This window comes from Mastigoproctus giganteus, chromosome 5, assembly GCF_048544385.1.
Source record: "Mastigoproctus giganteus isolate SK-2022 chromosome 5, ASM4854438v1, whole genome shotgun sequence".
NCBI lineage: Eukaryota > Metazoa > Arthropoda > Arachnida > Uropygi > Thelyphonidae > Mastigoproctus > Mastigoproctus giganteus.
In genome coordinates this window covers 24,322,287-24,334,377 of record NC_143579.1, presented here as the reverse complement: position 1 = coordinate 24,334,377, position 12,091 = coordinate 24,322,287, and the positions used below count along the sequence as shown (strand labels likewise).

General features: G+C 35.4%; 1 protein-coding gene across 1 annotated transcript in view; it reads left to right on the top strand.

The window, feature by feature from the left end:
* The window catches only part of LOC150085242 (uncharacterized), a 159,558-nt gene that overhangs the window by 101,252 nt on the left and 46,215 nt on the right, over positions 1 to 12,091 (top strand). The window contains exon 5 of the mRNA XM_090373111.1: positions 5,314 to 5,524. Within this exon, the coding sequence (XP_090229237.1) occupies positions 5,314 to 5,524 (211 nt within the window). The remainder of the gene's footprint in view (positions 1 to 5,313; positions 5,525 to 12,091) is intronic.

The window sequence follows — 12,091 nt, the reverse complement described above, 5'->3', positions numbered from 1 at the left end:
CAGCTCATGGGGTCTTGTTAATGATATACAGGAATTTTGCTAGCTGGGATAAGGAGGTGATTATCCCTTTGTATAAGGCAGTGGTCAGGCCACAGTTAGTACTGTGTACAGGTCTGGTGGTCTCATTTTAGGAAGGATGTAGAGTTGCTAGAACGAGTACAGAGATGGACAAAGAAGATTGGTGAGGGGAACAAAGGGATGTTCTTACCAAGAAAGGCTTAAATTCTGGAAATTGCAGCATCTGGAAACTAGGCATCCATGAGGTGATCTGATTGAGGTGCATAAGGACTTGAATGGTCAATGCTGATAGGATTCCTTTCTCTTGCTCAGATTACAAATCTGAGGGGGCATAAATTCAAATGGAGGTAAGACAGTTGTTGAATCGATATGCAGAAGTGTGCCTTTTGCCAGTGGGTAGTTGATTGCTGGAACAAACCACTACCTGTTGTATCATTGTGGAAGCTTATAGATTAAGTAAATTGAAGGAAGAACTGAAGAAATGTTTGGAGCAAATGTGATGGGTGCAATGGGAAGTTTTTTTTTTTTTTTTTTTTTGCTGATACTGTATAAGCTTGATTTTTTGCATAATATGCCTCTACTAATGCTAATACCTACATTAGTATTAGCATTAGCCCTATGGCACCAGCCAAAAAAAAAAAAAAAAAAAAATATATATATATATATATATACAGGGTGTATCGTAAATAGTGGTCCAGAGTAAAGGAGTCGGTACACTGTGTTCTTAGGTATCACATACAGGAATTTCAGTTACTTTTAGTCAAGATTCTCAGAAAAAATAAATTTCCATAGATTTTATGGAGTGACGAATCATCATGTAAAAAAGATGGTTATTTTAATATGCATAACCTACACAGCTGGCAGCTGGAAAATCCCAATTTAATGAGGCAAGATCGATCCCAGTATCAATTAAAAATAAACTTGTGGACAGGGATCATTGGAGGGCAAATAATTGGCCCTTTTGAGCTACCCAATACATTGAATGGGGAAAACTATTTAAATTTTTTGTGAAACGACCTCCCTGAGTTATTGAGCGATGTCGACCAAGAAATATGAGACACAATGTGGCTGCAGAATGATGGCTGTCCCGCTCACTTCGCTGTTATTGTAAGAGAACATTTAAATCAAACTTTTCCACAAAGATGGATTGGGCGGTTAGGCCCAATTTTATGGCCACCACGTTCAGCGGATCTCAACCCCCTAGATTTTTTCTACTGGGGGTGTCTGAAAGAAAAGGTCTACAAAGAGGAAATAACTTCTGTCGAACAATTGCGTCAAAGGATTCAAACAGCGGCTGAAGAAATTAATGCAAACAGATTTGCTCGCAGACCTCAAACGATCTTTTATTCGGCGATGCAGAGCATGCATCACCGCTAATGGTGGCCATTTTGAGCATTTCGTTTAGTTGAAATAAATAGTTAATTTGAAAAGAATGTTTTATTTCAAAAAACCCAATCAAAGAACTTAAAATAAAAAAGCTTTGAATCCAAAATATCTTAGGCAATTAAGCTGCTTTTTGTTTTAAATGCCAATAACTTTTTTTTCTGAACTGTTAGCAATTAATGTTGTACCATTTTAGAATCTTGATTTAATAATGATTTTTTTAAATTAATGGGCACTGACAGTGTAGTACTTTTTTTTTTTTTTTTAGACAATATGCACCTAAAGTCACATGACTTTTTGGAGATGAGTATCGAAATAGGAAAAAAATGAATTTCTTTAAAAATCTTTGACTTTAAATTAGTCGAATGTATTTGTTTACGATAGTGCACCTATTCAGGAGTAATAATAAAAAAACAGAATTAAAAAATATTGATATTTTTTGAAATTATAGGCAAATTAGTGATGCAAGACACAGAAATTTAAAAAAAAAATGAAATTTATTTTTTTCCGAGAATCTTGACTAAAAGTAACTGAAATTCCTGTACGTGATACCTAAGAACACAGTGTACCGACTCCTTTACTCTGGACCACTATTTACGATATACCCTGTATATATTACTTTAACTTACTTTTACTTATTATGAAATAAATAAATAATATAAAATAAAAATAAAATAAAGTAAATATTTCACTCTCTCCCGATGTAGGTACCTATCAAGTTGTACTCTGATTCCCCCTACCCAAGTTGTTATCTTCATCCACCCATGAAGGATATGTAGTATTAGTATTAATAGCGGCAAATAATGCAAGGAAACAAGCCTATACAGCATCATCATCATCATCAAAAAAAAAAAAAAAAACTAGCCACCTCATTTGTCCATCCCCTTTAGTAATTTGTGTAACTTTTTCCTTAAATTTATTCAAAGTATCCACTTCTGCAATACCAAATGGGATGGACATTTGTTCCAACAATTAATTACTCTGGCTGAAAGCGAAATTATTTTCATATGTCTGTCCTGCAGACTTTTTTTTTTTTTTTTCCAATCTAAGTTTATGTCCCCTTGTGTTGTCTAAGAAAGAGTAAGGATGTTGTCAGCATTTAGTTTATGCAATCCATTTAAATCCTTAAACACTTCAATCAGGTCTCCTTGCAAACTTGGTTTCCAAGTACTGCAGTTTGCAGAACTTAAGCCTTTTATGGTAGGAATACCTTTTGTGTGTTTGACTAATCTTGTTACTCTTTGCTACACCTATCCCACCAGTTACAGATCTTTTTAAAACGAGCCTTCCAGACCTGTATGCAGTACTCAAGATGCAGCCTAACCATTTGTTTTCTACAATGGTATAAGCTGCTGGCAAAATTTCTTATATCATTGACAGAACCTCACGAGATATCCTAGCAACCTCTCAGCACTGTTCAGAGAACTTCATGTTGGAAACTTAATGTAGTAATCATCATCTTATTGACTAAAAGGAAACTTCCTGCAATCCAGCCTAAACCTCTTTCCCCTGTAATTTCAATTTATTGTCCCTAGTACTGGCATTATATGTATAACACGAAAATGCAGTTTCCATACTCAAACATAATATTCCAACTGCAATTTTACAATTTTCTTGAACAGTGAGATTATCGCCTCCTTATTTCTACTATCACCTCCAGTAGCGTAGTTACCCTTTTTCGGACCCAGAGGCAAAGAACACGTTCGGGCCCCCTACTTAATTAATGAAAATTGCAAAAACAGGAGACAGCCAAAGACGTCGGTCCCCTAAAGAGCCCGGGACCGGAGGCAATTGCCTTGCCTGCCTACATGGTAGCTACCTCCTTATCTCAAGTAATCATCAGTGGAATGCCATGGGCCTTCCTTGCCACCAATCTACACTGCTCAGAGAACTTCATTTACTTCATTTCTCACATACAGTCAGACATGAAGAAAGTGATTTGGGAGTTGATACACAACTCCCAAATCACTTTCTTTACTGTTTTTAATTCAGCCTCACCTTTATTAATTCACCTTAATTCAGTATAAATTATTTTGGAATTGCATTTTTTGAGAGTTTGCATTTTTCTGCATTAAAACATAATTGCCACTTTTCTGACCATTCTTGAAGTCTATGTAAGTTGTCCTAAAGAAGTGTTGCTTGGTGCTGATCATTTAACTCTACCAATATCTTAACAACTGCAGATTTTGACATTATGCCCTATATCCCTTCACTGATGTCATTTAAGAAAATCAAAAACAGTAGTGATCCCAGTACTAATCTGAAGAGTAACCATTAATCCCAAACTTCTGCCTTCTACCTTGCAACCACACATCAGTCTGTCTAAGGATTTTTCTTCTAATTCCAACATGTTCCAGCTTATGCAGTAATATGGGACTGAGTCAAATGCTTCGGTGAAATCGAATTAAACAATGTCAGAATTATTTCCTGCATCCAGCTAATGAGTGGCTCTGTCAAAATAGCTAAAATAGGTATTAGTAGTGGCAAATGAAGCAAAACAGCAAGTTTTTTTTCCTGCACTCATTACAAAATGGTCTAATCTGATTAATTTTTCTCTTCTTTGTATTCATATACACGAAAAACTCTTTCATCCCATTGTTTGTTCTCCTGGTCAGCAGACTTCTCATAATCTGCCTTTGCCAGCCTAACCATTTCTGTGGTATGATTACAGATTAACTTGTAACTATTACAGACTTCAGTATTTTTTCAATGCTCTGTATCTTTCCTATGCCATCTTTTTCTGCAGTTCTAGCTAGCTCATTATTCATCAACCTCAGCATCCTCCACCTCATGCTGTATTTTCATATGGTGCAAGGAAGCCTGAGACTTTTGCTGCACCAGCCAAAAAAAAAAAAAAATTTTTCTGAGTTAGAGAGAGAGAGAGAGAGAGAGAGAGAGAGAGAGAGAGAGAGAGAGAGAGAGAGAGAGAGAGAGAGAGAGAGAGAAAATATATAAGGGAATCACCAAGAAAGAGAAGAATGATAATATCCAGTTCAGGACCCTGGATGTGCCAAGCCCATATTCACCAGATGCAAGTCTCTGGGGTTAAATAGTGCATTAGAGGGAAAAAAAAAAGAGGCCACCTGTCCATTGTCTCCAAGAATTTGATTTGTCTAGTTCTTCCATGAATTTATTCAAATTACCCACCTACACAACAAGAGATGGAAAATTTTTTGTAAAAAAAAAATTGTAAGATTTGTTCTGATATTCAGCTCAGTGCAAATGTGTGTGCTTTTAGCAATGAATTCCAAACTTTTAATTTTAAACCATTTTGTGCATGAATTTTTAGAATGCGGGGATGTCAAAAGTTTGATTCCCCCCCCCAGTATTCTGAAAATTACAGCACATTGAATGGGTTCTCTCACATTTACGTGGCAGTGAACATGTTAAACAGCAAAAAGTGTGCTTTTATTTGCCTTGTTCTTACTGGTTGATACATAGTGCATAATTAGTAGAAGATAATTTACTGCAACCGTATAGTGGTATTCTGGTGCCAGTAAATTGTTTTTCGTTCATTAAATCAAGGTCTGTAAAATCAAGGGTTTACTGTATATATAAAACAAAGAACAAAAAGTAAATGTTAATTATTATTATTTTTTCATATAGCATTAATAGTATGGTTCTCAGTCACATTCAAAATTGCATGTTGATGTCATTGCCACAGTTTGACCATAGCTGTATTAAGATTAGTTTTGGTGGTCCATGAGCATTTTCACTGATATTTATGACTGTCTAAAATTATTAAACATGACTGAAACTGTTTAGACTGCTTTTGATATGCCATATAAAAGGTATAATAATAATTTCTGTAATCATGGATTTAGAAAATAATGTTTGTAATTACACACACAACTTTCACAATTGAAATATGATAATTAGTTGAAAATATTAAATATTAATTGTTCACTTAAGGATGCTGGCAGCTGTGTTGCTACATTACCTCGGCATCCAAAGTCTTCAAGGTTTTCATTCCACACAGTGGTGTTCAAGAAAGGCCCAGGACAGAAAAGTTTGGGATTTAGTATAGTAGGTGGGAGAGATTCTCCAAAAGGTGAACTTGGCATTTATGTTAAAACTATATTTCCTACTGGTCAGGCAGCTGAAACAGGGAGACTAAAGGAGGGTAAGTATTAAGTATTTTTAACTTTTATTCATATTCAATAGATCAGCAGGCCCCAGCCTATGATACTAATACCATTTGGGTGATATAATCAAACCTCTCAAATCTGGCAATCTTATGACTTGCTGAATCTCAGACTTTTCCAAATTTCAGGTGGTCATATTATTATCATAAAAAAAAAAAAAAAAAAAAAAAATCAGAAAATATTACATCTCTATACTGGAACTTATTGTACATAGTACAGTACAGGCACACTTTTTTTTTTTTTCTCTCTCTCTGAGAATGAGAGAAGCAGGGGGTAATATATGGTACAGTAAAAAGTCGTCTTCCAAAATATACCATTACTATGTATAGTGTATTTTGGAAGGAGAAAAACAATATTACACACATTCACCTCATCAAAATCCAATCCAAATATCTAGGGACTTGAACAGTATGTACACCCTTTTCCATAATAGATACGGACCTAATAGGTGCATTTTGAAGGACCACAGTCAGGGCTGGATTTTGGTGTTTGTAGACCCTAGGCACTTTTATTCCAAAATTGCTAAAAAAAAGGGGGGGGGGTAACATTTTTCTTCTATTTTAACACTTTGACTGTGAATTATGTCAATATGACCCAAGTTTCAACTATAATAAAGGATAAACCATCTCAATTGACGGAGCGACCATCACTTTGATTCTTCTAGTTTCAGCAACAGTTGCTAGATAGCATATGCATATTGAATTGAAGCTCCTATAGTTAATTGCGCACAAGTTTTTTCAGCTCGTTTTTCATTAGTCACAGTGAAAAGAAAAGCGTTGTTTTTTTTTTTTTTTTTTTTTAATTTTTCCCTTCCTTTGTAGGCCCTAGATGCTGTGCCTATGGTGACTAATGGGAAACTGGCCCTGACCACAGTTCCAGTGAGTCTCTACCTCAGTATAATGTTTTATGTATGAATTGTGAAACTCAGAAACTGAGTAACCAGTGAATTTTCGTGAGTAGTTGCTAATCTTGTTCCCAAATGGCAGTTAGACACTCCACAATCTAAAAATTTCTCAATGTAGTCAGTGCAGTAAAAAATTATGGCTCTGAGGCAAAATATTAACCTGTACTGGTCGGCTCTAACACCTAACTGTTATGATTGACCAGGCTGAGAACTAAATTTGCTGATTCTCAGATGATGTGCCTGATTTGCTTATATTCCTAAACATAGCCAGGAAATATGTGGTGCTAGATAATGGATTGTCACATTTGGGAAGGGCTCAATTATATATACATTATAGTAGTGCCCACTTTTAATGATTTAAATTCTGTCACTGGTATGGTTTCTGATGATAAATGATGTCTAATGTAAAATTACTGTAATATGGGGGGGTGTCCCAACCTTTTTTTGAGCCAAATTCCCCATTGCCAAGTATTATTTTTTAATGTCCCCTTCATAGAAATCAAACTAATTTTTGATTCTAAAAATATTTACAATGCATACATGTTTACAAGTATCTTGTCTTTTGATAGTGAATCCACGAATTTGAGGTTTTTGGGTTGAAAAAATGACACACACACACACACACACACACACACACATATATATATATATATATATATATATATATAAGAAAGTGCTAATCTAAAAATTATTTGATATTCTGTTTAATAGATTTCCACTTTAAAACTCAAATTCACACAAATATTAGCATCGTAGAATCATATGATGCAATAAAGCAAGCTTGTACAGCATCAGTAAAAAAAAAAAAAAAACCTTCCCATTTCGCCCATCCATTTACTCCAAACATTTGTCCAGTGCTTCCTTGAATTTATTTAAACTATCAACTTCCACAATGATCGATGGAAGTTTGTTCCGGCAGTCAACCACCCTGCTGGCTAAAGGCAAATTTCTGTAAATCTGTTCTACAACTGTTTTTCCTCAATTTGAATTTATCCCCCTCAGGTGTGTAATCCGAGGGAGAGGAAGAATCCCATCAGCATTGAGATGGCTCAAACCATTAAAGGCCTTGTACACCTCATTCAGTTCACCATGCAGGTGCTTAGTCTCCAGGTGCTGCAATTTGCAGAACTTTAGCTTTTCTTGGTTAGCACAACCCTTTGTCCCCTCACCAATCTCGTTGCCCTTCTCTATACTCATTCCAGCAGCTCTACATTCTTCCTGAAATGAGGCCTCCAGACCTGTATGCAGTACTAAAGGTGTGACCTGACCACTGCCTTATACAATGCGGTAATCACTTCCTTATCCCTGCTAGCAAAATCCCTGTATATCATTGACAAGACCCCATGAGCTGCTCTGGAAGCCTGTCTGCACTGCTCAGAAAACTTCATATCTGACTGCACAATTACCCCAGATCTCTTTCATTCTCCCATACCTTGAGTATAGTACTGCACAGTTGGTACTTTACTCTGAGATTACTGCTACCAATATGCAGTACTTTGCATTTGTAAATGTCAAGCTTCAGATGCCACTTCTCAGCCCATCTGCCCAATTTTTCTAGATCCTGTTGCAGTAGCATTTTGTCATTAACAGCTCTGCCAACTTTTGTATCATCTGCTGCAAACTTGGACATTAAGGCTTCATCAGTATCATTGATAAATCAATATCATCGTCAATATCTTCATCAGTATACCTTCATTAATATCATTGATAAATATAGAAAACAACAATGGGCCTAACATCGAACTCTGGGGGACTCCGTAAATAACATTCGTCCACGAAGAGCAGTGTTCATTGATTACCACTCTCTGTCTTCTCCCATTCAACCATCCCCTTACCCATAGCAGCAACTTGCCCTTAATGCCATACTGCTCCAATTTGTACAGCAGTCTATATGTTGAACAGTATCAAAAGCATTTCCTGAAATGCAAGTATATGATATCAAAATTATTTTTTGCATCCAGTTCCTTTGTGATCGCATCGTAGTATCCAATCAAATTGGTCAGACAAGACTTCCCCTTAACAAACTCATGCTGCATCTGAACTGTAACTGTAGTCTTGTCTAGATGATCCTGCAATGCTTCCTTACCAGTGACTCCATTATTTTCCCCAGAATAGAAGTTAAATTAATGTCTGTAATTACTTGTGTCACCCTTAGATCCTTTTGTGAATTGGAGATACATTTGCACATCTCCAGTCCATGGGAGATTTCATTTAAAGATCTCCTCCTTTAATATAACTGGATAGATCCTATCCACTCCAGGTGCCTTTCTTATGTTTAACTTCAATAATTTTCCCTCCTCTCTACTCTCAGTTATTACAAAATCATTTAGCTCCCTTTTAGAGTTTGATACACTTCTTGCCTCTACTTCCCCACAGAATTCCTCATCTGTGAATGTAGATGCACAATACTCATTCAGTTTGTCCACTACCTGAGCAGGATCATCAACAGTCGAACCATTAATATCAAATGGACCAATCTGATTCATACCATTCCTTCTAGAGTTTATATAAGTAAAGAAGTCTTTGCTGTTTTTCCTTGCATCCTTTGCCAAGAATTTCTCGTAATCCTCTTTTGCTGCCTAATTTCCTTTGTGACTTGATTACAGACTAGTTTATATCTATCGTAGCTTCTGTGTCACCTGATAATTTATATGCATTCCATGCATTTTTCTTCTCTGCCACCAGTCTCATTAGTTCATCTGACATTCATTTAAGCTTTAATTTACAGATTTGATGTTGATATCATAACTGCAGAAGAATCATTGGTAGATAAGGAAATATAAAAGTTTTTATTTGTACTATAATATTTATCTATAATATAAATATACATATATTATATGAAATTTATTTAATTTCAAATAAGTAGTTCTAATGACATTCCCTGAGCTTGATGTGACTAAGCTAGCTTACAAATGTTTATTTCTGTGCTAGTATTCCTATTATTGTGACAAACAAATTCCCTACAATTTCTAAAATGCTTCCTAGTGGGTGGTGATTCCCCTGTTTGAAATCACTGCTCTAATGTAATGATACCAATTTTTTCCTTTGGTCTTTGTTTTAGTTATGGCCTCATTTCATAACAGTATTATATAATCTCTTTACAAAAGCTTTTTTTCTTTTCACATTTGATATCTCTCTCTCAGCATTACTTCTAGTATCAGTTTCACTCTACTCTTTTTTAATCTTGAAGAAGAAATACAAAGCATATTATTATTATTAGCCACATTGTGCAAGAAAGTCTGAGGCTTATGCTGCACTGGGCAAAAAAAAAAAAAAAAAAATTTCTCAGAAAGAGAGAGAGAGAGAGAGAGAGAGAGAGAGAGAGAGAGAGAGAGAGAGAGAGAGAGGCATCACCAAGAAAGAGAAGAATGATGATATCCAGCTCAGGACCGTCGGTGTGCCAAGCCCATACTCACCAGATGTGAGCTCCTGTTAAGAACTTTATTTCCTAAAATTCTTATTTGAATAAACATAGCTTCACAGCACATATCTTTCAGTATTCAAACATGAATAAATGAAAAATAATTGATATTGGAAAACTGGCAGCTAAAATCTACTTTATTAGAATGTTTATCAGGTTTTTTTTTTTGTTTATAGGAAGTTAAATTTACATACTATACACACTTACCAAATTTATCAATGTAGTGCCCAAAGTTGCCATTAGATGGCTCTACTTGTGTATAGCACACAGTATATCATATGCTGAGTATATGATCTTAGTATATCATATGCTGTGGTTTTGGTTTTGTTTTACTCTATAGGATAATACCAGTTTTTCTATGTTTAATAGGATTTGTGCCCTTGTATACTTGACTACAGTTTTCTAAATTCTTTTAACCTAATTATGGCTCCCCCTCTATTGTCATCTTTTTGTTCAGAACTTTTGCATGGTTCCAGGGTAAATACAGTACATAATTAGTAGAAGATAATTTATCTCTTCCTTTTAGTTAGTCTTAAAAATTGTTATTCTACACCTCATTTTCCCATTGCACCTTTTCTCCTTGGCATCATCCTTCATGAACTCTTCTGAAATTACTAGTTCTTTGTCCATATATACTCTCTGTATGTCTAAACCACTGAACTTGTATAACTTCTGTTATCTTTAGCAGCTTCATACTGTAGTGTTTTTGAATCCATGTGATACCAATTATGTAAAATCTTGTATCTGCTGACTATCTGAATATCCCAGAGCAGTGTTTTCCACATTTTTCAGCTATGGACCCTAAAAAATATTAAACTATACATGCAAATATATTAATAACCATTTTTTAAATACAGTGATATGTACTCATAATTAAAAATGTAAGTATATGTTAAGTTGTTATAGGCATATGTGTATTTCCCATTATTGTTAATGGGATTGTTGCCTACTGAAAAAAAACCTGTTTTATTGTCAGCTCCTTTGGATCACAGGTTTCCCAACGTGTGATCCAAAGCTAGTAATATCAATACCGAAGGAAAAAAAAAATTGTGGCGTATTTTTAAACTTGATCAAATTTGTCAGCCAATTTGACATTGGCATGAAAAATGCTTTGGAATCGCATATTAAACACCACACTAATTATTTATCTTCAGAATGAATTTATTAATTTGTTAGCTACAAAAGTACAAATTTAAAATAACTAAATGCAACAAGGCATAATATGTTAAGAGTAAGAGTTTTATATCAATATAATATCAGTGTGGATACGCCATAGATAACTCTTAAGAAAAAACTACGATAGTAGTGTGGGAGGCATCGTTTCCTCTGTATCTCATATTCTGCTCGATGATAGGCCAATAGCTTTGAAACGGTGCCGTTTCACTTCCACGAAACAACAGGTGACCGTTTGTCGGGATAAAGGAAAATCAATCTCTTCTAAATCTCTAACAGGGCTTACAACAGAAGGTTGACCAGAGCCTATTGTTCGAATGTTTAATACACCTTGGTCTGCCCACCGGCTATGGATACACAGAAAGTAGTTGACCAGCTCAACTTCTCGGTAAGTGGGACAGGTAGTCGGATAGGTTTTACGGGTCCCACTGAGTTGCAGATGGTAATCTCTTTATCTTTTAATTTGGGCGAACAACAGCACTATTGCTTGCTTGAAGGCCATGGGTGCGAATGATGTGTACCCAGTTAAGTCTCGTAATGCAGTCATATGGAAAATTTTCTTCGTTCATAGAACAAAGAAAATTCAGTGAAAATAAAACATTTATATCTAAATAGAAACATTTGCTATAAAGAAGTTTGTTAAACAGAGGTCCTACTGTGGTTATTATTTATTATGATTTTACCAATTATCAAAATAAGGCGGGTAGCCACGAATTTGCCAAGGGCACCGGAAACCTAGCTACACCTCTGGAACCACCAATGCAGAGGATTTGAATAGTGGCAGTCCTTATGCAGCAAAAAATAAAATATAGAAGAGACTAGCACTCCAGAGCAGAGCCACACCACTGACACTATGTAAGCTTAACCATCTTATATAGGCAGAAACACACACACACACACACACTACTTAGTCTCATAAGTTAATGTATATTTGTTTGTTTTCTTAGATCCATCAGAACAACAAATACAACAAGAGGTCTTATGTTGGAGAAGATTGAGGTCTGATTTGTTATAAAATTTCTTCATTTGCAAGGCAAATAAGCAAAA